Here is a 25,781-nt window from a genome sequence, read left to right as displayed (position 1 = left end):
TAATATTCACCTGAATGTAGCTGAACCATATTTGATGGGATTTATTGTTGCCACGCTTGCTCAGTGTGCAGAGAAAAAAGCACGATGATAGACATGCATAATGGCAGCCATTATAGCATCCGCCAGGTAGCTGAAGTAAGAGACGCTCTAATAGATTAGACGAGGACTTTTAAGAGACGTTCGTTCTGTCAGTTTCTGTCTCGGTGTTGGCTACACTCCCACATGCAGCATTAAATACAGCTGTTATGTTCTATACCCTTTGACAGCTCAACAGCACTCTGGAAACCATTAGACTTTACACATATCCATGTGCGCTTGGTGTTGCATGGTTGTCATGTGTTTGTCTCACATAGTGGAGAAATGGCAGGATTTAGAGCAAATTAGAGAGGTAGCCTACATGCTGCACATCTATACTTAGTCCTCCAAAACAACAAGTGGGTTGATAGACTTTTATTTATTCTGTTAAATATGATTGAACTCTACAACTTTAAGCACTGAATGTGTACCATTCAAAAATGTAGTTAAAACCAAAATCCAGTTCACATGTGACTGTCAATTCTGATTAGTTAGACCAACCATGGCAACCAGTCATTTTGCCGATGTCAAGCAGTTGTAACTTTTATTGATTTTGGGGCAAAACTTTACTTGACGGCTTTGGTTTTAATATCTTAGACAAACCGTTGCATGCCCGTGCGTGCACAAACACCGCATGGAATGCTGCAAAGCAGACATTTTCCACAAAGATCCATTTTCAGATCTGTGCAGCACACACTTTCTCTGATTCCGCGAGTCTCAGTCTCTTTGCTTCCACTCTTTACCCTTCTCATTCTCGCTCGGATACACACACTTGATTGTATACACACACATGCACGTGCGCATTCACAAACACCCACTCTTTCTTTCACCCTCCTCACACACACACACACACACACACACACACACACACACACAAAGTGTAGCTGAGTTTGCAGATGTGTGTCCTGATCTGCTTCCAGCACAGGCTCTTCTCATGCCAGTGTGCTGACTCTGAGTTTTCCACTCTCTCTTATGAAATAAGAGTAGGAGACATTAGAGCCATCCAGTAGCCAGATCTGAATGCCTGAGAGCTCACACAGACGCACATGCACACAGGTTAAAAATGCATCCTGTGTCTGCGTGTATATCCTCTCCACACACACACACACACACACGCTCTCACCACAGGTTAATGAACTTATGTAAATACATCCAACAGTCGAAGGCCTATTAGGAGCAGCTTGTTGCAATTTCCGGGCCCCGCCTCTTGTCTGAGGGTCTCTGCCAATGTGGACTCTTCCTCACCAGAGTCTGGTGTAACATGCAGGTTCATGTTGAAGTCTGCGGTATGTTTACTCAAATATTGTTGATTTTAAAGAGAGAGGTGAGCGGTGAATGGGGATGGTCGAGGGCAGATAATCTATTTGCATGAATCTTGTGTAATTATTGAGAGAACAGTGGACCTTGGACAACTTTGTGTATGTGTACTCACAAACATGATTCTTTTTGAATGATCACGGTAAAATCTAATCATTTCTGCAGCAATACGAAATAATGTGTAGTGGTTGTCACACGGTCATGAAGCGTAACCTTGTTGAGACGGAGTGATTAAAGATGCTTCCTAAAATGAATTAGGTGCTTGGAGGTCTATAGATATACAGTAAGTGAAAGACCTGTTGTGTTGTTGCTGTGAAAAAGTTAATAATTAAATAACTATTTACTGTAATTCTTCATTCTGTTAAGTTACTGTAAATGACACATACCTTGAAGTGTTTGTTTACGTTTGTCTCCTTTTGTAGAAATTGTAGTTATAGGTTACAACTTTTCAGAAGTGCTGTACTAAGCAACTTTTCACAAACTGACATCAGAGGAGGTAGCAGTTTAAAGTAGGGTGATGTAAGAAAGCACACTGGCTGGACATCAAGTATTCTTCGTAAGTTTTTGCATGTGTATGTTTTAGATTTGCGTGTTTTCCTGTGTGAGCATAACGCTGGCTACATCACTGGCTAGCTAACATTAGCACACTTTAACCAAGGTGCTTGTTCCTCTCTGCAGTTTTAAAGCCATTAAAGATTCCTTGTGCCGTCACACTCCTGCTTTATTCATGGGCTTTATTCCCGGTGAGATAAGCTGAGAGTTCGGAGCATCGGGGTATTTGTAGCGATAGACTGCAATGAACGAGAGAGAGGGACTAAAGAAAGGAATAAAAGACATAATAAAGAGTGGATAGTGAGTGAGCGAAAGAACAGGAACGCACTAATGGCATTACATTCACGCTAATGCGTTCAAAGATTTGAGGAGTCCCTAAAACCTTAAAGTCACTGAAAGGCTAATGTAGTCTTGCATGTCTTAATACTGTATGATACTTTTGAACTGGAAAGGGGTTAGAGTTATAACCATTATAATTATAGTGGAACAAAGTTGAATAAAACGAACGTTTTCCTACACACATGTCAGCTGAAACTATCTTAGATTTATAGAAAATACTTTTTAAAACTCATAATTACCCACCAGCCTTGAACATTAATATGCTCTTTCTTTGCAGTGCACCCACATTTTCTATTTGTATTCAATACATTTAGCTTACAGTCTTACAAGGAACTACTTATGAGTGAGCACGTAGGTGTTTTAAAGCCCTTAAGGTACACTGTGCAATAATCTTGCAGGTTTATTGCATGTCACATTGTACGGGATGGGTCTAATAAAATCCCATCTAAAACACAGCATAACCAAAAACAAGCTTGGACCATAGCTTGTGCACGTATTGAAAAATGGTGCTTGCAGTGTCATGTTGGCTTGTGTATTCTGTGTCATTTTAGCAGCAGTAACACTGTAAGGATTTGAATCCCAAATTTTTGGACACCGGCTGTCTTTGGTTGCCACAGCTTTAACTCAAGCCAACGACTGATGTGTCTCTCAGTCGAGAGATCGTTTTAAATTGATTTCTGTATATTTCACCATGTTACTCTTGGAGTTGTGTACTTTCATCTTGGATAGCCCAAAATCTCAATGTTTGACTCCCTCTCAGGAACTTTGTCCATGTTGTTTTTACCTAGAGTGACACGTTACTACTCCTCTACCTCTGCCTGCATCTCTCTCACACTTTCTGTCTGCCTTACATTTCATTTCCTCCGGACCGATATTGTCTGCTATTACTGGAATGCTCACATGGACAAAGAAAAGTAAAAAGGAAGAGAAAGTGCAAAAGGCTGACGTTTATTATACTAACCCTGAACCACAAGAAAACACCACTGTCCTCTATCTTAACGAGAGTGTGTGTGTGTACCTGTTCAATATGACTGTCTCATTGAGGGTTGCGAGTGTAAAGAGAGTCCATCACAACATGGGGTCATAATCCCATTTAAGGGGCGACCTAATTTTTGTGTGCATTTGTTTGTGCATGGATGTATGTATTTGTATGATCATGTTAACGAATGCATGATGTCAGTGTTTACAGTCCTACTTTCCACCTAAAAGCAAACATCCACACACTCCAGATGCTAATTTGTATTTTGCTTTTCAGGTTTTTCTGGATGTTAAGTCAATAATGGTGGTATATTTGTAAATTACTATATATATATATATGTGTTAAATGTCAAATATTTAAACTTACCTTGCAGCTCAGTAGGATTAAGAAAAGAAACACTAGTTGCCTTGTATGTTTAATAAAAGGTGCACTGTGGAGTTTTGTTTACATTCACTGTTTCTCACCAAAATGCATGTATCCTAAGGTATAACAAACATGAATGTATTTTTGTCCTCATAAAACATTTGCGGAGCCATTGTTTTTTATATTTAAAATCATGCATTGTTTACATCCATGTTTAAGTGCTACCGGTCTTCTTCTTCACTGATTTGTTGGCACATTGCTGCAATAATGTGAAACTGATGGCAGCCATATATACTGCGTCGCCTTTGTTCCTGAATGTTTGTCCACGTGCACAATACAAATGAAAATGGGGCCCACTCATAAAAACGTTGCTCCATTGCGCTTCGAGTGGTCAGAAACTTCACAAAGGACCTTTAAGGCCACTGAGGAAAATTCTGAAACCATTTTGTTATTCATCTCAAACTAGACAGACTGTATTTTATATTACAATACTGAGAAAACTGCATTTCTGGAATAATGAAAATCTGCAATGTCTTGCAGCATGGTGTCAGAAGCTGTGATGCTCATTTATATTCTTAATGTATCTATTATGTATCAAAGCTCCAACAGTACTGCATTTTTAGACACAAAAAGAGGCAAGATAGGCTTCGTCATATGACTGATGACTAAGTAGATGTCATTCTGTGTGAATAAATCTTCCAAACCTGAATCTTTATTGCCTTGCAAGCATCAGATCATTTTTGTTTGCTTATTGTTTCTTCATAAATCTTGTTTTCTTCACTTCACATTTTTTTCCCAGGGTCATATGCAGAGCGTGTGTGTATGTGTGTGTGTGTGTGTGTGTGTGTGTATGTGTGCACGCGCGCATGCTTTTTCCTGCAGCCATAGAAGGGACTAACACAGAGATTATGTGACCTCTCACCTCATAACCTTTCTTTTTCTTTGGCTTCACCCTTACACCATCACCCCATCTACTCCTAACCTCCTCCTCCCTCTCTTGTCAGCTCCTTTTTGAACAAACACAGATGATTAATAGAGATTTGAGGAAACATGGGAGAGGCATGGTGCTGGCAGTGGGGTGCCAAGTCAAGATGTTGCTTGTGTATGTGTGCATTTTAGGGCAGAGGTAGTGAGAGGAAGGTTGACTACAGAGGCGTTAAATGTTTACCAAGGGACCCCAGGAGGCCTAGGCTGAGCCTCCCTCTTTTCTGATTGGCTTAGGCTGCCTTCCTGTGAGTCTAAGAGCCTGTAATTGGTTGAGAGAAGGAGAGGAAGGGGGGAGAAACGTGCACAAGATGGAGATGAAGCACCAGCCTTGCCAGGGCTTTCACAGACGCTTTCACATGAGAGAGGGGGAGACTAATGTCAGGATTAACATGAGGCCACATGTTGCAGTGGAGGGGCTGTTTGGCTCTCCTTTAGTACTTCAGTTCCTCAACTGATTGAAGAATGTTACACTTTGAAAAGAAAAAAGAAGAGCAAACAAATTAAACCCTCCCAGAGTCATAAAGAAAATGGGTTTGAAAGTGTTAATTATGATTTTTGGAATGACAGATTATGAAAACTGAAGGGAGATTGCGACAGAGGACCTGACGACAAACTTGGCCAACATGTCAAATGCATAAAATGAGCAGCAATTGTAAATGGAGCCTTTTTGGTCAGTCCAGATGAGCCTGCTGCTTGACAGCTCTCTGCCATAAATTCTTTGGATTGTATAACTTGGCCTTGTGTGGCCTCTGACAATTGGAATTCATTCATCCACTCGCGCACACACACACACACACACACTTATGACTGGAGGTTTATATTGACGTAAAATTTTGTTTTACATTTTGACAAATTTTCATTGTTACATTGTGAGTAGTCCAGTTTTACAAACAATGCACTTGATGCATTGGTTTTTGTTGTTTGTTTGTTTGTTTTTGCTGCAGTAAATCTAATCCAGAGTGACTGGCTGGCGTTCTTACTGTAAATAGGTGCCCGTGTTTGATATGTGCTGTTATATGAACACTCATGAACTTTGCTCAGACATTTTCTTGCTACTAAGTTTTGCAATGCTTTATCCATGCTTGCCAGTCTGTGGTGGCCACAGTGTTACTCAGTAGTTGTCACTCTATATATAAAAGAAAAATGCTGTGAAATACCCTTTGGGGTTACCATTTAGCCCAACCTTCTTTTCCTGTAAAAACATACAGGCTGATTTCATTATGCTGTATAGCTCACTGTAGTTCTATCAGGCTTTAAGATCCTCTGTCCTCAGACTACACCAGAACTGGGGAAAATACTGGCAGCGTTTCCCTCAGAAACATAGCCTCCACGTTTGGGGTTGTTGGCTGCCCAGTGAAATTGTGGAGACACAGCTGTAAATAGCCGAGGGTGCGGACAGAAAGTTTGGCCTATATTTAGAGGTTGGACTTGACTGGTAGAACTTGTCCACCAACACCAACTTATTGCTGATCGAAAGTAGTTACTCTCTGTTTTTCTATATCGCAGACCATATACTGTTAAAAAAAATCTTATTTTAGTTGTAGGTTGATGGCCTGGATGAGAGAGGCAGTCACCACATTTCTGTGTTAAAGGTTTTGTTGGGAAATTCAAGACTAGTATTGAGAGGGGGAGTCAAGCTCGGGGGAAATGTTGCTGTGGTACAGATTTTGACAAAAAGTCTTTCTAGATTCTCCGAGAAAGACTTCTTGTTTGCTGATGTGGAATTGATTTGATGTGGGATTTGGGAAGTTTTAAAGCAGCTATAATCAATATCTTTGTATTAACAATGCATCAAATGAGTAATGTGAATGGCCTCTCTCGTAGTGATGAACAAGCAGGTAGTTGTCACCTGACTCAGCAGTTCCCTTCAGCTCTTTGGAACATTTTACCGTCTTTCATTCTTTTGGTTTGACGGCCCGCAACTTTATTGTTGTGGTTCTCATCATCCTCGTCCACTAAAACAGAGCTAAAAGGAGAGTGAATATTGGACTTTAATTCATCAGGTGTTCAGAGCCATGACTCCATATGAATGCTAATGTTGTGTAGTATTGTGTTTACTGGTTGTTTCTGCTGCCGCCCCAAATGGCCCAAAAAACTGTTTATGCAAGTTCAATATTACCACATGTGGAGTTACTCTTATGCAGTTTTATTAATCACTATTCATAAACCGGAGATGGGTAACATGGACTAGAGTAATGTGTAAAAGGCTTGGCATCACTGACTGGCTTCCAGGAGCAGCCGTCACAATGTTAAAAGGTATAATTACTATGATATTTCATTCACTGTTAGTTGGCACAATGAGGAGTTGCATAAGAGTGACTTTTTGCTTCAAATTACTCTTCCTCCTGTCATTTAAACCTACGGTATAAAATCATGGCCAATGACAAAATAATTTTGGGGTATAATCTAGAGAAATCTTATTATAAGGCCTGATTGGGATTTTCTTTTGTCAAATAAAAAGGGAAGATTTTTCCAATTGTTTCAAGGAAAGCACACAAAAAGACAAACAACACCTACACACAGAAAAACATGCTTCATACATTCAACTTACAAATGCTGCAGCATCGACCTGGCATGATAATTAATTATGCCCTGTTCCGTGTTCGGTTTCACGTACACCAGCTGAAAATAAATGGCACCCACAATTTGTGCTCACGGGGCAGCGCGAAAGAAAGAGAGCAAGTGAGGCAGAGAGAAGTGGGCGAAGGAGGGTTTTTCACATGGGCATGTCATCATGGAGTCCAACTGATAATTATAATCACTGTGTTTCTCTCCCTCTCTCATTCCCCCCTCTGTCTCTCTCTCCAGCATCATGGCTGTCTCGTTCTCCTCCTCCTCCTCCTCCAATCTCCTGCTCCTTCTCCTGATTTCCTCCCTGGATTGGCTGCCCACTCCGGGATCTGCATTTGCCATGGGCCACGACCACATGACATCATCCGGTAGGTTACTGGTGTTCTTACGGCTTTGCGTCAGGACAAATTAGCAGAAGAAAATGGATTGATTTGATACAAATCACTCATCAGACAGTTTATCAATCTCTCTACATGCAGCTCATCAAACATTAACAAATGTGATTCAGGCTTTTGCGCACATCACGCTGTTGACACTTGTTATCACTTGTCATTTGTCAGATATCAGTTGCAGAATGCTGTGTTTGCTCAGATACATGAGGAAAGGTTCACTGTTGAGCAAACGCCGCCCTTTCCTGGTTTGGCTTGTCAAACAGGCTTCTGATCAATAGAGCTCGGGTAAATATATGGTCGGGGTTTCTCTGTCAAAGTCCAGGGACAGGACGTTGCGGGATGTTCGGCCAGCTAATCCAGTTGTCACTGAACCATTTGAAATAATTAGGTGAAAGAATGCTGCGGCTGAGAAAACTGTATTTTTCATATAATATACCACTTGGTATCCCTAAAGCAGTAGGTGGCCAAGATACAAATTTTAAAATCAACTCATTCAATTGAGTCCCAATCATAAAATTGACTGAGAGTAATAGCCTTGTGATGATTTGGCATCTTCCTCAAATGGTTGGAGCCACTGCAGCTGGAATTAGGTGAAAGTGTGCAGCCCTGCAACCTTAGCCAAAAGACTCTGGTTTATTTAAAGTCTACCTATGCTACAACACACGATTTACAGAAATCCTCACAGCCCAGATACAGCAACTCCCAGGAATGGATCAATTCTGCTGTTGTTGCTGTTAAAGGAGCATCACATTTGCATGCATATTAATGGCACTGAAACCGTTTGGCAACACAATAAAAGTCATCCTTGAATTTTGACAAGTCACTGCCGGTATATTCTTAGGTACATCTGCTCATCCCCTTTAAGAAGTGAGCCTGACAGCAGAGACCTGAGAAATCTCCAAACCATCTCTGCCTGTCGGGCTGCTGAAGAAATTGTTGCCAGAATGGAAAGCATGCATGTTACCTCCATGCTACGTGTGTTAACACTGGGAGAATTTTGGCTGAGTGATACGGGCTCCTATCCATGTGGATATACTGGGCACCTGCACATGTACTCAGCACATGTTAATGATTTCTCTGTACCCGCCATTTGTATTGGTTCTGCCTTTCTGTACTGATGACCCCTTTTAAAAAAACATGTTGTTTGTGCAGTTATGGAAAGTTAAATGCCATTTCAGTTATTAATAGTCCAGTCAAATGCATTGGACAATTTATTTCAGTTATTTTTTTTTCACAATGCATTTGATATAGCTGACATTTAATGCAGGTTTTTTTGGTTTGGGGGTTTGACATTAGGAGTGGAGGTCAAGCAAATGGTAATTTTTTTCATTTGGGATTTTGCCGTAATTTCATGGCATCCTTGAGTGGGACAATAAACCACAGTTTATGTCAGACAAATAGTTTGGCAAGACACAAGTGCACTTCTTTTTATATGCGGGTTTAGTGAAAAACAGCTGGAAATACTACCACCGGCATCCACTGGAGAATGCCAACTCATCTTGTCTTTTTCTTCCAAGTTAAGACCACACACCTCTTCCTTTTTTTGAGGGGGGGGGGGCTTACTCCAGGTTTTGGTCAGTGTGGTCCTCAATCTGCAGGTTTCTAAAATGCAGTGATCAGGGAATAATTAAGTCAAATCACTGGTCAACTTTTGGGGAAAATAAACAACTTAGTGCATTGATATGGCACCGAAGTTTGAGAACATTGGTTCAATTATCATGTGCTTTGAACATATTGCTCTTTCTGCTCTGCTGTTTTTAGTGTTGAAATCCATTTTGGCTTTTTCCAAAGCGAAAATACTTCTGGTGCCAGTGCTGGTACCGAAGCAGCGAAACTTTTTAGTTTAACAGATTTTGGTTGTGAATCAACCCCTCATGTTTTCTTTTCTTCTCTGTTAACCCATGGCCTAAAGTATATCTGTGTGAAAACCCTTTAAGTATGCCCATTTGGATTAAGCAACCATGGTTTAACGGCCATGTTGGCATTCAGATTAGAAATGAACAGACTTTGTATTTGTTCACAAAGACCATCATTCGAGCTCAGACGAGCTGCCGATAGCCAGGTGAGGTCAAACCATCAAACATTCTGACTGGTCCGCCTCCTTCAATCGTTAAAACCGTCTCCAGGGAGCACCGTGGTCTTCCTCAACAACATCTGTAAACACAAAGCAGCCACTGATAGCATGATCAAACACACGCAGCCGGTGCCTTTCTCAAGCCTACCACTGTATAAACTCCAATCCTGACACTTGCTTTCTACACTTGGGTTTACCCTTAAAACGGTCCATATTTGACCTTTTACTCACCACTCTTTCTCTTAGACACATCTAGTAAGTTGCAGAAATTAAATCTTGTTGAATAGGCGAGAAACTCTAAAAATTGTGCTTTTGGGGTTGTTTAAAACCATTTTGTTGTTCAGCTTGGGGACCTAATAAAGCCTTCCTGAATTTCTGTGGGTGATGCTGTTTCTGCAGCATTTTTATGTCCGTTGTCGAGCCAGCCGCATAACAAGATGTTTGGAGATGCTACTATATATTTAAAGGCTTACCAGAGTGATTATAGCCAGTCGTAGTCGTTTGTCTTGATCTGTCCTCACACACACACACACTTTCTTTTTCTTTTCCCCTGAGCGTCTGTGTGTGTGTGTCTCAGGAGGACTTGCTTCTCAGGCTCATAGATTGATCCTGTCGAGTGAGGCTGTGTTCTTGGCCACAGAGGCGGTAACCGGTGGTAAAAGTGCAGAGGTTTGGTCCATCTGGCTTGTACACACAATCTACAGTTACATCTGCTTCAAAGACGAGCAGTGGGGTGTGTTTGCTCTGAACAGCGAAGTCGGGGGCCTTGTGCGGGATACGGTGTCTGAAGTTACACACAAAGCTGGAAAGCAGCAGAGAGAAATACATACTGTAGGCAGTGGGAGGGAGAATACATGGTTGGTGTAATGGAAGGAAGGGCAGATCCAACAGCAACGTTCTGCATGTAGGAAACATATCCTTAGTTTAACAAAAGGGAGTTTAAAGGCAAAGGTTTCTAAGCAGCAGGGCAGACTGAGGAGTACCACAGAAAAAGAGATCCAAAGTGAAACCAAGACCTAAATCAAAATCACTTACATTTACAATAACACAAATTACAATAAATCCAGCACAACAGCAACATAAGCTTGTTCAATAGTACAGTCCTGTAGTTCACTCCAATTGTCCAGATAGATTTGGTAAATTAATAACAATGCTTGATACTTTTTATTTAGTATGTTTTTCTATGAGTAAGCTATATTAAACCATATGCCCAACTGGTGTTTATAAGATGAACTTAAGCTTGGTGTCTGACCTGCAATGCAGCCGCAAGTTTTTTTTTCCTCACACATGCAGCACCTGATTGTGACTGATTCAGGTCTATTTGTCTCTACATTTAGAAATCTCAGGTTTTCTTTTGACATTGCGACACTCTTCTGTAATTGATTACTGCAAAGCAAAGGTACGACGTGAACGATCAATCAAACCTGCTGAACTAAATCAGACAGACCCTGATGCATCTCCTCTTGCCATCAGCGCAGTTTCCAGATGATGTTTTAAACAATCACCTCACTTGTGAAATATGTAGCTTTTGCTGTGTTATTTAGTTTTCCCCTGAAGCTTATTGAGCTTATGATATTTTGTTTCATAAAAAGTTTTAATGATTTCTTCATACATTAGTGGAAGGTAAGTAAGTTAATGGGTGATTGCAATGAGTGGTAGAAGCAAGTGAAATAGCGGCTAGCTTAGAAATGATGTCAGCTCTCTATAGGAACTCAGTTTAGGCTGTTTATTCAGTCAGAGTGTCAATCATAACGAACAGCTACGGAGCCATTTTTAACTAATTTCTGAAACAGGCATCTCACTGCTCAGTGTGAGGCCACACAGTCGCCGGCTGCATTCAACATGTTGCTTTGTCCAATTTGAAAATGTCACCCTGCTGAAGTGCGGAGCCTGGCAGAGTGGAATAAGCCAGAAAGAAAAGAAAAAAATAGAGAGCGAGGTGAGGAGAGAAAATGTGTGTGCGCTCAGTATGTGCAGGTGTCCTGCTGTATGCCAGACACCCCTGCTCATCTATATTTACTCTCACTTGGACATAATATGACATAACTAAGCCAATACTGTGGGCTGTAATGGCATTAGAGGAGATTAACATCATTAGTTCTGGCTAATAAATCACTGGGACCAGAAAAAGCTGACTGGGTTACTGCATGGTTAAACACACCAGACTGTGTCTGTTAGACTTCAAAGCTATGAGTGCTGATGGGAGTCATGAGGATCCGATGGAGCGAGAACTTGTCATTCTGTGGTCCCAAAAACGTTAGTAGGAAAGAGGTCTTGTTTTGTAACTGGGAGGAAAGGCAGATCGTGTTCAAGGAATTGGACAATGGCACTTTGATATTGTTTGTCGGTTTTTGTTTTGAAGGTGTAAGTTCAATATGTGCGCATTTGTGTGCGTCTGTGCACTCGTGTGAAACTGCGTGCGCATGTTGGCAGTTATTTATATCACCTGTTTACATTCCCTTGTTTGTATCTTGTTGCAGTCTCTCACCTTTCTCCCGCTCTCTTCTGGCCCACTTCTCGTCCTTTCTGGCTCTCTCCAATGACACATGGCCTCCTGAGTCAACATTTAACCTCTGCTGTTAAACTCAAGTTTCAGGTTCAGGTTCAGTTTTATTGTCATTATCCAAAACAGGATTGCACAATGAAATACAGTTGTAGGTTTTAATTTTCTTTTCCTCTAAAAAATGAAACACACACCTGTGTATAAATATATAAATAAGACGTCGTATGGGAGAATTTGTGAAATAATGGAACTTTCCAGATTTCGTCCCTGTCCTCGTCCCATCTTTTCTGTCTTCTCATTCTTTCTTTTCCTCATCAGCCAAGACATGTTCCCTGTGGAAGACAAATGATGCCGTCTACTGTATACACATAAACACATCAACTGGTGTGTGTGTGTGTGTGTGTGTGTTTGTGTGTGTGTATGGGCTGTGGTGCAGAGATATAATGTAGGACTTGGCATGTGCAAAACGACATGCACATTTACTCTTAGTGCAGTGTCAGTGTGTGCTGCCAATTTCTCCATCTGGTTAACAGAAACACACACATACACAGAATGATGGTGCAGCAGGAAGCGATGTGGATCATCTGGCATGGGTGCTGCAATGGCAGCTGAACAGTAGCACCAAATAAGTTTACTTAACTGTTCAAAACTGATGCCTGCTTAATCTAGAGACATAAAGCAAGTGAATGTTGTTTATTGCAGCAATAAAGCAAGTCTGAAAAATAGAATCTGTAAATACACAATCTTTGTACTGAAATATCATAAAAAGTATCACTTGATAGCTTTACCCTTTAAAAAAAGGTTGCATTTTACACTTCTTGTTTGGGTTAAATTGAGACTTGCAGCAGCAGTCCGGTTTTGAGTGTCTTGTAATTTGTTTACGCTGTCAGTGGAGAACAGAGTACGAGTTATGTGAGTGAAGTGACAGGGAAAAACAGGTTCTACCGTTTAGCCGCTGTGTGTTCTCTTCAAGCAATCAAATCAATTATGTGCTAATACCAGGATGGAGAGTCCATGTATTTAGTGTTTATGTGGCTGTCTATTTGTGTGTAAATTTTTTGTGTTATTTGTGACAGTATGGAAGCATAAGTAAGAAACAGCTAAAAACACTCCATAAAACCTGTGCACAAACTGTACATGCAGTCCTAAAGTAATGATCAAGTTCATTTGTTTAATGCTTTAAAAATAAACCAGATTTGTGCCAAAGTGGTTTACAGTTAGCAAAACCAACCACCACACATGTCATATATTTTCTATATGCCCATCAGACAGCACTTCAGCAGCAGCATTCTGCACTGATTGTAGACAGGAAATACCAGTCTACCAGAAAATACAAAATGCGTAGTCAAGAGTTGCAGTAGTCACGTCAGGGAGAATATTAGTGCACCAAGAACTTTTTCCATGATGGGGGTAGGAAGTGCCTAATTTTAGATGCAATGTTTAAAAAAAAAAAGTAAAAAGGTTAAACTCAACAACTGCGATTATGTCCGCTAAAATTGAACACACCCTCAAATAATCACACCCAGATTTCTAGTGTGTGGTCAGTTATAGAGCTGCGATAGTTGTGGAAGATGGAAGTTTTATTTTCATGAAGGTTCAGAAAGTTGTGTGTCATCCAGCATTTAATGTCCTGAAGTATTTCTGTCAGCGTGCACAGCTCAGCTTGGTTGCTAAATATTAAAGTGTATATTTAAGTTTCATCAGCGTAGTAGGTTAAATTGATTTTGTAACTGTCGGTAATTGATCCTAGTGGTAGCATATAAAAAGAGAACAGTAACGGACCTTAAATTGAACCCTGAGGGACACCACCAGAATCAGTTTTGAATGAATGAACTACAACATAACAGCAGTACCCTAGAATAAGAAACTAGAATTTCATGTCTAAAGCTGTATACAGTTTTGTTCACTTAATGCTCTGATTTTAATTTCAAAACATCATGTTTTCATCAATATGTGTCAGTTATATAATGACATACATTTTATTCTCAACGTCATTTCTGTTTTGCAGCAAGAAAAACATCTCATGTTGGCTCTTCACTGTCTCTGGCTGTTGCTGTCTCTCTCTCTCCTTCTTACGTCACGTTTCCTCTCTCCTTTTCGCAACCTTTTGAAGCGTTATTAACCTCAACACTAGTTTAAATCTGCAAATGAGCTGGAAAAGGTTGTAATTCATAGCGTCATAGCCTCATTTCCCCTGCGCTCCTCATGACAATCACAAAAGGTTAACTGATAAAGCCTGGTCGCACCTTTCTCACCGCCTTTGTAGTACTGTTTGCCAGATGGTGCAAGGGCCAGGAGAAGAGTGCTTTATTTAGGCTCTTTAGCAGATTTTAAACCTCAGTGGCTAAAGCTGACATCGAGGTAGATAAGTGGTTTCCTAGCTCCTCTGTATGGACTGATGAAGACAGGACGTGAAGCTAAGAGCTGTTTATCAGTCTCAGCTGCACACACAGCCCACAAGGACCGACAGATACATCTGGACAGCCAGGATGAACACACAAACACACACACACACACACACACACACACACACACACACACACACACACACACAAAATTAGGTTTCTTCTTCCAGCCGAAGGCTTTCAACTGCTGATCATTTAATGGCAGCTGGCAGGTACAGGCAAGATTTAGTCATCAGTGAAACTGGTTATATATTATGTGTCTAGAAAATGGGGAGTAAGGCCCCCAACAAAATTACCAGCTGATTTATGGCAGGTAATCAACATCTAGCTATAAGACGTTGCCCCCTGGCTTGTGAGCCAGTTACAACTGGAACAGTTCCTTTTGCCTTTTAATCCTCTGAAGAAGACTGTATGGTAAGAAAGGTTTTTCTGTTTGACAGCAATGTTAAGCCTATGATATCAGAGAAAAAGTGAGACTGTCAGCAAATGAGTGGGAAAGAGAAACGCTGAGAGCAAGTTCAGAATTTGAGTCGCTCCAGGTGTTGCTGCACGACCTTTCACCTCTGACACACTTCAGATTCGACTACCACCCAGAGTCGCGTTCAAAAATGCAAACAACTTTTTAAAAATTGGCTGTACCTTCTGATCTTTACCAGCAGAGCCCCATTCTTTATGGAGAGGTTAACTTTCAAAACGCTCTGTCTATGTGCTTTCGAGTCTTCTCCACCCAGAATAGAACAACAGCTGTGAGGTGACATTTAAACATCTCTTATTATGTAAATAATGACATATGAGCAGCCATTTGAAATAGCAAATCGTTGGAAGTTGCAAATGATTAAAGTATCACAATGAATGCCTAACATTGTATATGAGGAACGAAATTATACAAAGTGTTTTTTTGCGTTTCCAAGGTGTTATTTAGCTTTTTATGTAATCTGTCCTGCTGTAGTCCTAAACTCTCCTTTGCATCCAGTGTCTGCAGAAAGCTCTTTGATGGTGGCAGCTGGAATTTGTTGGATGGGGGAGGGTGGCAGAGTTGAAATAGCAAAGCTCTGGGAACCACGACAGTGCGCAGAAGATGAAGGGAGGGAAGGTGGGAAAGGGGGAGGGAGGGTTGAGAGCTAGAGGCACAATGGCATAGGAATGCAATGAATTATGAGGTTACACTGGCATCAGATAGAAAGTAAGCCATGTAATGGTGTATATTCTCTGTGAATAAATAATAAGTATTTGCAGTCTGGTGCAAATGCTGTACGCATGCTGGTCGCGTAGTGTCTCATCTTTTCAAAGCAAGATTTAACAGCATTCACTGAGTCTATGTGGAGGTACTTCTTATTTAATGTTAATATACTCAAAAAGCAGTGCCCTGCTGCATTTGCAGAGTATTGCTCTGGCCTATCTTTAATTCCTTGCCTTGTGTTGTGAAGCATGTTTATGTTCTGGGTCTGTGTGTGATTTATGCTGCAGCCAGTGCTGGAGGAGAGCTGGGTAGCGCAGAAATCAATGATACCTTCAGTTGCTTATTTATGGTTGCACCAAACCCCGGGACTCTCAACTGGATGAGAAACTGGCCTCCGACAGGAGAGGGAGGTGGCGGGGGATCGGTAATGAGGAGTGACAGGCTGCTGAGGGAGAGGTGGAAAGGGCTGAGTCCAGGTCTCGGGGTGAGCCAGAGGAGAAATGGTATGAAATGTGTGTGGATTGGATGTGGAGGTTTGGATTGAATTGCAACTAGCTAATTCGATAATGGGGGTTGGCTTTTATCAGTATTGTTGCATTGATAACTCTAAACCCCCATAGGGTCAATAGAGGTGATTGATCAGCCCCTGCTTGTTCTGTCTCTGATCTTCACCTTTCTTTGTCTTTCTCCCACTGTTTTTCAGCTCCCCTTGAACCCCATTTCACAGAGTGCATATCGAGGGACCAGGAGACATTTCGATGTTGGTGGAGTCCTGGCAACTTCCATAACCTGTCCTCCCCCGGAGCACTCAGAGTCTACTACCTTAAGAAAGAGTGAGTGTGATAGCCACGGTACCTACTTCACCAGGAGCAGTCATTTTTGCACTGTGTGTGTGTATGCAAGTTCCATTAAATACGCTATAACCTTCATGTAACAATAATTTCCTCCCTTCTTCTTCTCTTTCTTCCTTAATTGTTTCCCTCCTTCAGCTCGCACACCAGTGAATGGAAAGAGTGTCCAGAGTACATCCATTCAAACAGGGAGTGCTTCTTCGATGTAAACCACACATCTGTTTGGATCCCCTACTGCATGCAGCTCCGCAGCCAAAACAACATCACCTATTTCAATGAGGATGACTGTTTCACTGTGGAGAATATTGGTTAGTAACAAACATTTGTGCATGTGTGTATCCGTATTTTTGCAATATGTCCGACGAATTAAGGGAATTCTACATTGCATTTCCAATGAACTTTGTGGAACATGTTCTAGCACGATTGTTTTCTCCACATGCAGAAGAAGCAGGTAATAGATAGACAGGATTTTTACACGTTGCTGAATAAATCTGTTCAGACATGATAGATCACCTGCACAAAACGTTTCCAAGAAATGGTACTTGCTGCTGCATATCAGCTAAACCAGCAAATGTCACATGCTTGTCAATATCACAGCAAGTATCAGATACACAGTGTTTACACAGTAAATGTTTTGATGTCTGACGGTCTTTATCTAACCAGATGCCACTACACTGTATGATCACATGGCAGTGTCATATGTTAGCAGATATCTCTTCCATGAAGAAATCTTTGTGTATTAGCTCTCCTCATGAGTGCAAATTGATTATCAGCATGTTTTTATCTATAACGTTTGGATGTTGTCTTCTTAACCGCTGAACCCACAGTAGGGTTTAGAGTAAAGAGGCTATTGATGGTTGGTCTGTCCATGTATGCAGTTCACTGTGTCCAGAGCATAATAATAATATCAACAGCGAACAGGTGGATTTCCAGGAAATTAGCTGTGAATATTCCTAGTCCCCAGATGACCAATTGTAATGACCTCCCTGACCAGTGCCACCATCAGGCCAAAAGTTCTACTTGTACCAAAGAAATATCAATTTGTGGGTATCTTTCTATTAAATGTACTGAGAATATTCATGTTCATCAAAGGGTGAACCCTTTCCATTGTTTACATGATTTTTCCTCCTTCCTGTGTGAACTCTCTACACAAAATATCTTGTAATCAAATAGGCAAATTGCCATAAAATTTGGGGATACGCCCTTTTAATTTTAGTGACCACATGGCTGTACCTCTAGTTCCATCCTCAAAATTGATTGACTTATATACATACTATATACACAGTAGTTTCTTTGATTAACTATAATTCTTTATTTGTTCATCTATGCATGATCAAGTGCATTTACGGCCATCAATTAATTTACTATGTTGAATTTTATGAATAGAAAAGGGTGTTCTCATTCTGTTAAAACTGAACTTTGCCCTTTTCCTGGCAGTACGTCCTGACCCACCAGTTTCTCTAAACTGGACTCTGCTGAATGTAAGTCCCTCTGGGCTAAGTTATGATGTCAAGGTCAACTGGGAGCCCCCGCCCTCTGCAGACGTCGGAGCGGGCTGGATGCGCATTGAGTACGAGATCCAGTACAGAGAGAGAAATACCACAAAGTGGGAGGCAGTAAGTCTCCTCTCTTTTACTTGCTCTTAAATTCTCTCTCTTCACTCTTTGCTTTTATGCACACACACACAGTTCCGTGTCCTGACACATGTTAACACACACCTTTTAAACTTCACAAAATGCCTCTGTGCGCACACACAAGCTCACACAAATGCAAACACTCAGGCACCCTCTTTAAAGTAAATTGTAGATAGGTCATACAGGCACAGTGTCGTGTTTCCTTTCCCCTCCCCCCTGGACTCTTGCTAAAATGCCGTGTAGCTTTGTTGGCAAGGCAGTGGAAGCTGGAGCAAGGCCCTCTGGGAAAACCCAGCCTCTCTGAAGGAAGTGAAGGGAGGGATCTGTAGGTCAGAGGCCATGGGACCTTGAACAGGCTCATATTCATTACCGCCTAGCCAGCCAGTCTGACAAATGCAGCCTTGAAACCAGTTTTAGAGCCCTCCATTATAACAGTATGTCCTCCGCCTAATGTATCTGAAGCGCCTCAACAATTGCACCTTTGGAAAGGTCTGTTACAGGTACCAAAAATAAACATAGACCTCTTGACAACTTGTTTAGCTTCAGTCAGCTTCAGTTGTAGCTCTTTCTGTCCGTATAAACCAAAGCTGAATCCTTTTCTGATTAATTAAAACACAGTAAAATCACATTTTTCTTCCTACGTGTTTCTGTGTTTCAGTTGGAGATGCAGCCGCACACCCAGCAGACAATCTACGGTCTGCACATAGGAAAAGAGTACGAAGTGCACATCCGCTGCAGGATGCAGGCCTTCACTAAGTTTGGAGAGTTCAGCGAATCCATCTTCATTCAAGTGACTGAGATTCCCAGCAAAGGTAAGATCATGCAGCAATCAATATTTTGGCTTGATGCAATAAATAAATATGGCTGGTCCATTGCTTCATCCAGGTCAGACGAACAGGATGCACCACCTTGAACAACCAGGAACATTGTAGTTGTGATGACAGCGATGATGATCTGTTTCCTCTTGTTTCTTTTTTAGAATCTACTTTCCCGCTCACACTGGTTTTTGTTTTCGGAGTTGTGGGCATCCTCATACTCATCATGCTAATTGTCGTCTCTCAGCAGCACAGGTAGGAACAGACTCTCTCACTCTCTCACTCTCTCACTCGTGCACACCAACATATTCATCCTCTACTGCATAAACGATGGCCGTTACAGCGGGCGAGATGTTTGCAAAATCAGCGGCAGATTGTTACAGCACAGCTCTCAGCATGGCCTCATTTACCCTGCCACACACACACACACACACACACACACACACACACACACACACACACAAATGCTAACAACTGTGAACATATTATCTTCATCATGTCCTCTTCCTCTCCCTGCCATTGCAGATTAATGATGATTCTGTTGCCACCGATTCCTGCTCCCAAAATTAAAGGCATCGATCCAGAGCTGCTAAAGGTACATTTACGTTGTTATTCATACCTAGTCTTCACTTTCTACTGTAAAATGTCTCATTTAAAATTCTTTTATTTATTGGATTTATGTTTTTGTATTTATTCTACAAAACAAATATCGGCTTATATGTTGTAACCAGATTTCTGTCAGACTGTAATACATATACACTGTATTCTATTGAATACACACAAAGAGTGAAATTGTAAACTTCAATAATTGACAACAGCCAACACATGGAATTGTGTATTGTTTATGCAGTCAAGTGGTCATATAAAGTGTTGTGTAACAGCTGATTGTTTGATTACATTTCCATTGTAATTTTGATTTGAAACAGACACATCCATGTGGCTCAGTTGGCTAAGGCCCGTAAGGCCACGTAAACATCACACCACCTACTGTCCCTCTCCCAATCCTGGCGCTGTTTATCATCTGTGTCAATTATCAAATAAACAAAACAAACAAAAATGTCCAGAAATAATTTAAAAGCAAACAGGCAGTTTTGTTTTGTGTAAGCAAACAAGGACAGGAGGGATAATAAGATGTGAAGAGGGTCTTGGTTCAGCATTGTGTTTTGGGTGTATTATTGGCAGATGATGTGGGATGCATTCAACAGGCAGCCTGTTTGTTCTTTACAAAACAACCTTACCTCTGCTGGACCTCAGGGGGAAAAAAAGAATTAAATAATAATGCTGCTATTTCATGCTCAGACAAAGGTGAAACACAAAGCGTGTTGGCTTTGCAGCTGATACTTTTAAAAATGTACATACTAGCACATAATTCATAATGCTGTGTAGAGAATTGAAAAAGGTAGGACTTTCCTTATTACATGACTTCCTGCACCCTGATGACACTTATATACAATATAATATACAAATCTGTGCACATGCAGAAAGGGAAGCTGGATGAGCTGAATTTTATCCTGAGCGGTGGAGGTATGGGTGGCCTACCCACTTATGCACCAGATTTCTACCAAGACGAGCCATGGGTGGAGTTCATCGAGGTGGATGCTGAGGATGCAGATACTGGAGAGAAGGAGGACAACCAGGCCTCAGACACCCAGAGGCTCCTGGGTCTGCCCCAACCCGTCAGCCACCACATGAACATAGGGTGCTCCAACGCCATCAGGTACTGCACAGATTCTTCAGATGTAAAGGCGTGTTTTCATGCTGCCAGATCACTCTACAAATATGAATCTCATCTCCTTTCTTTTCCTATGTGCCCACCTGTTTTCCTCTCCCCCAGCTTCCCTGATGATGACTCAGTCCGGGCCAGCTGTTACGACCCTGATCTGCCCAACCGAGACACCCTAATGCTGATGGCCACCCTGCTGCCAGGCCAACCCGAGGACAGAGAGGCCTTCTTCGATGTTGAAGAAAGAGCCCCAGCCCCAGAGAGAGGCGAGGGGCCCGTAGTCCAAACCCAAACTGGAGGGCCACAGACTTGGGTCAACACAGACTTCTATGCCCAGGTCAGCAATGTGATGCCCTCTGGAGGCGTGGTGCTGTCTCCTGGCCAGCAACTCAGAATCCAGGAGAGCACCTCAGCCACAGAGGAGGAAACACAAAAGAAAGGAAAGGAGCACAAAAGCAGCGAGGACGGTAAGGAAAAGAAGCAGAAGGAACTGCAGTTCCAGCTGCTGGTGGTGGATCCTGAAGGAAGCGGCTACACCACAGAGAGCAACGCCCGGCAGATCAGCACTCCCCCTAGTTCCCCCATGCCTGGCGAGGGGTATCAAACCATACACCCTCAGCCAGTGGAGACCAAACCTGCAGCCACAGCAGAGAATAATCCATCACCTTACATTCTTCCTGACTCTCCCCAGTCCCAGTTGTTTGCCCCTGTTGCAGACTACACAGTGGTACAGGAGGTGGACAGTCAGCACAGTCTGCTCCTCAACCCGCCTCCCCGCCAGTCTCCCCCTCCCTGCCTGCCACAGCACCCCCTCAAGGCCCTATCTGCTATGCCTGTGGGGTACATCACCCCGGACTTTCTAGGGAACCTCTCACCGTGAAATGACAATGCCGTTAGGCCTTAAGGCTTTAGGTGAAAGGTTAATTGACCAGGAAGTCCCCTGCGGTCACAAAAGCCTGTTTCCCCCTGATTCTTGCTGGAAACCAAATAACTTGCAGCACACAGTGTGGATTAGAGTGTACAGGTGTTTGTTTTCAGAGGGTGCCGAAAGGGAGACGTGAAAAGCTACAAGCTGTGTCCTTGACTCTTTTACACGTGCTACATCAATTCATTTGATGCTGAGGCAGCCACAAGTCAACATCACAAGCCAAATGCACAGTTTGCTCTATGTGTTGACATCCGCGCACAAGACACACACAGATAATACAGAACTGATTGTAATGAGTCAAAAAGCATTAGCTCCATGCTAAACTGCCTTGGATCGCATTACATCTCTGGCTAATTGTGTTTAGAGCAATGACATTGTTAAAGTCTTAATCTTACAGAGAGATGTCACATGTATGATTGATTGGGAGAAGACAAGCACATTCTAGTCATGTTTCTCACACCACACAGAGAAGAAGTTATTGCTATTGTTGATACCTCTTGCTGGCAGAGGTGTTTTGTCACCCAATTGTGGCTTATTTTATATTCTTAAATTTCTTATCTCCTCATATGATATTAGTACTTCACTAGAGATATATTTTTATACAAAAAGGCATTAGCTAAAGGAAAAAAAGACACACTCTAAAATACAGTTGAAAACACAACTATGCAGTTTAACCTTGCATTCCTGGTTTCACTTTGTTTAATGATATGATGTTCATAAGTGGCCCAACGTAGATTGTATGATGTCAAGATATTTTTTCTCTACAGCCACAGAGTTTAATAGAATAAATATTTTCAACAACTGAAAAAACAAATGCACACATAGAGACACGAGTAATTGGGACAAAAAATACCATCAACAATAGAACAAAGTCAAAAGAGTCCCTACATATACTGTTACTATCGTATCTCTTTCCTTTCTTGGGGATATTGAATGGCATTCTGGGAAATGAAGGAAATCACTAAGTGAAGTAGAGGTGACGAATAAATGGACATTTTAATTTCATGATAAACTAATTCCTGGAATGCATTGAACATTACAGATCGATTATATATGTCATAATGTGGAATCTTCTTTTCACCAGAGTTTATTTATTTTCATTTTATTCTGACATGCATACTGAGAACATGTCATTGACAGCGCTGAGCAGCAGTTCTTGTAGTAAAAGGGCAGATTAATTCACAGCTGGGAGCCGCTCAGTACAAACAGTGCTGTAGCACACTGAGCACCACCAAGTGCCTTGCTAAGGAACACCTTGATATAGTTATTTTAGCAGAAGGGAAGGGATACAGACACATACACACCCAGCAGTTCAGAGAAACCAGATATTGCATTTCATCCTGTAACAGCAGCGTAGTCTCATCTTTACAACCAGCACTCACTCATAATCACTTAAACTGAAACCTTAATGAGCAAGTTTTCTACATGGGAGTTGTATTCCTCTCATGTTGCTTTGTTATTGCAGGGACAGCAACTGGAACAAGTCGACAGACTCTGAAAGTATGTAATAGCTGTAATTAGCTAACATTTTATACACCTGCCAAGTAAACCATGCTAACAACCTGTGCCTATGATATTGTTATTGGCTTGCCATTTCTGTGCTAAAGTATGCTTACAAATGTATGTACAGGCAAGTACGGCTATGTGTGGGTGAATTGGTGCAAAGCCTCTGTGTGCATAGAAAAACTTGCGAATGCACTAACACAGAAACATGCAGGCATGCACACACACACACACACACACACACACACACACACACACACACTACATCAAAAACATATGCCTAAATTGATATTTAATTTTGCCTTCCTGACGTAGTCAAAATTAAGAGAAAGAAAATAGTTGCAAGGGTGAACATTTTCTGAGGCCACTAAACTGTAATTTTCATGTTTCGAATCATACTTACATACCAAAAATGTTGATCAGGGTTACTCAAGACCTTGAGTTCTAAGTTCTGGTTTGAAAGAGCAACAAATACATAGATTAGACCAAATTTGGCATTGATCCCTTGTTACTTTGCACCCAAACTTTTCTTAGAATAACCAAATTTAGGACAATATTTAGGCAGAATCTGTTGTTTAATTATTTAGTCACGCAGTGTAAGCTAGTCCTTGGTTCATTGACACTGTGAAAGCTTTTTATAATGTCCTGTGTGGGTGGGGGGATAGCAGAGGGCACCCTTTGTCAAGGTTTTAGGCTTCTCGTGTGTTTTCATCCTATGAATTCTATCATAAAGACTTATACATACATAAAGACAATATGCCTGTGACAAACACAGCAGCATAGCGTACTGCATACAATAAGCTATCCAAGCTTCGGCCAATAGAGGTTGTGCGATATGAATGTGATACAGCACAATGAATTTAACAAGGCTATGAATGAGTCAGAAGCATTGTTATTGTGTAACATCAAGGCGGCCTCCGAATGGTCACATCTCTACTTCACAGTGCAAAGGAAACACATCCTGCCTTTGAATTATGTTGTTGGAGATAAGCAGGCTAACGGATAGATGGAATATGTCTTTTGTATCAGAGAATCCCATAATGAAGAGAGACAAAGCAAGAGCCATAGAATGACAATTTATAAAAATGTGAATAGGATAAACATGTGCCATTTCTCTCCTTCTGTCTGTCTCTCTCAGTGTTCTGTTGTTGCTGCTTAGCACCGATGAAACCAGCAAGTCAATGCTGTTGCAGAAATGTCTTAATATATTTACAAGTGCTGTAAGATTACAAGTATATATTTTCTATGTCATTAATGTTACTAATTCCAATATATTGCTGCTCGGTACATGTATTTTCCCTGCATTCAGCCTTACTGTGGTGGGAAGGGGTCATTCAAGAGAGTGCAACGATCATTGTATTGCGTCTAAGTGTAAATGTTTGTTGATGAAACCTGCAAATTGGATGACACTGATATCTGAAAATAGTCTGTTGCCTGGGAAAAATGGGAAGGTATGATCTGGCTCAGTTACCTGTTCAGTAGTAACAACAGGCCAATTTTTGCCCCAAAGTCAAGCTGCAATACGGTCACCTAGTGATGCTCATCCAACTATCACAGTGTTTACACCCATCCAAAGATCCCCAGAAGGCTTTCTGTGTTTATGAAGGAAGATCAGATAAAGGAAAAAAGCACTGTTAAGGTTCTGTTTCAGTTGTACCATGGTGATTGTGAATGTGTGCAAACTGGAATATGCAATGCAATTATCATATCGAGAAAAAGTTGTAAAAACAAACCAAAAAAGTGAAATCACTGAAAGTGTTTTTTTTTTAAAGGTGACAGTGAGGAAGATAAATTGGGAGGAGGTGCTTTTTTTTTGTTCAAGCTTACTTTACAGGTGTTTACCACATTGTGTCTGCAAATTTATTTTGCCACAGTGAGCTCATTCTTAATGTAGTGTAAAAGTTTGCAACTGTTATTTCAAGCTTAGAAATGTTACAGACACTTTAGAGCAAGCACTTTGTACACAGATATATCTGATGGTTGAAATAGTATTCAGATTTTATATTTTGGACTAAATCAAGTCTATGAATTACCTGTTATTATACAACAGCATTATGTTTTTTATTCAGCACAGTAATCAGACAATGAGGAACCTTCAATATCAATAAGCTTCAGTTTTGTCCTACAGTGTTTATGTTTATAGGACATATTTTACACTACCAGATTGATAGAATGATGTACTGTAATGGAGTATTTAATGTTTGCTATAGGATTTATGGATAGAGCGGATAGATTTAGTATTTTATGAAGTCATATCAAACTCTAGGTAGAGTGAAATGGTTATACTGTACTCTACACTCAAACATTGCTCCCACTATGTGATTCAGCAATTCATTACTGAAAAAGTGCATTGGAAGGGGCTACAGTGTTTTATAATGATGTGTTCTGGCCTCCAGCTTCTTGGTTTTGCATCAGTTCAAGGGTGGCTTTTGTCGCTCTGTCAAGCCTGGAAGTAATCTTGAGTGCTGGAGTTTGTGTTGGTTGTAACTCTCTATCAAACAAAGAGCGTTCAGCAAGACATTTTTCCAGCTTGTTGGGGACAAAGTTTAATTCTTGACTTGAGTACAGCCTATACACCCTGGCTTTTTAT

General features: G+C 41.2%; 1 protein-coding gene across 1 annotated transcript; it reads left to right on the top strand.

Annotated features, from left to right (window-relative positions):
* Window positions 1-7,406: 7,406 nt before the first annotated feature.
* Window positions 7,407-21,640, top strand: ghra (growth hormone receptor a). The gene is made up of 9 exons (XM_070904929.1): window positions 7,407-7,551; window positions 16,441-16,570; window positions 16,727-16,896; window positions 18,026-18,204; window positions 18,881-19,034; window positions 19,202-19,292; window positions 19,563-19,632; window positions 20,519-20,754; window positions 20,872-21,640. The coding sequence occupies exons 1-9, from the start codon at window positions 7,425-7,427 to the stop codon at window positions 21,638-21,640; spliced, it is 1,926 nt and encodes a 641-aa protein (XP_070761030.1). The 5' UTR covers window positions 7,407-7,424.
* The last annotated feature ends 4,141 nt before the right edge of the window (window positions 21,641-25,781 follow it).

The sequence above is a fragment of the Enoplosus armatus genome, chromosome 4 (assembly GCF_043641665.1).
Source record: "Enoplosus armatus isolate fEnoArm2 chromosome 4, fEnoArm2.hap1, whole genome shotgun sequence".
Taxonomy (NCBI): Eukaryota; Metazoa; Chordata; class Actinopteri; order Centrarchiformes; family Enoplosidae; genus Enoplosus; species Enoplosus armatus.
Note: the sequence above shows the minus strand (reverse complement) of the source record. Positions and strands in the feature narration are given on the sequence as shown.

Bases quoted from the DNA above. Each gene is read 5' to 3' on its own strand.
- ghra (XM_070904929.1), top strand. From the start codon at position 7,425: ATGGCTGTCTCGTTCTCCTCCTCCTCCTCCTCCAATCTCCTGCTCCTT. The intron at 19,293-19,562 runs GTAGGAACAGAC...CTGCCATTGCAG, and splicing joins GTCGTCTCTCAGCAGCACAG to ATTAATGATGATTCTGTTGC. The intron at 19,633-20,518 runs GTACATTTACGT...GTGCACATGCAG, and splicing joins TCGATCCAGAGCTGCTAAAG to AAAGGGAAGCTGGATGAGCT.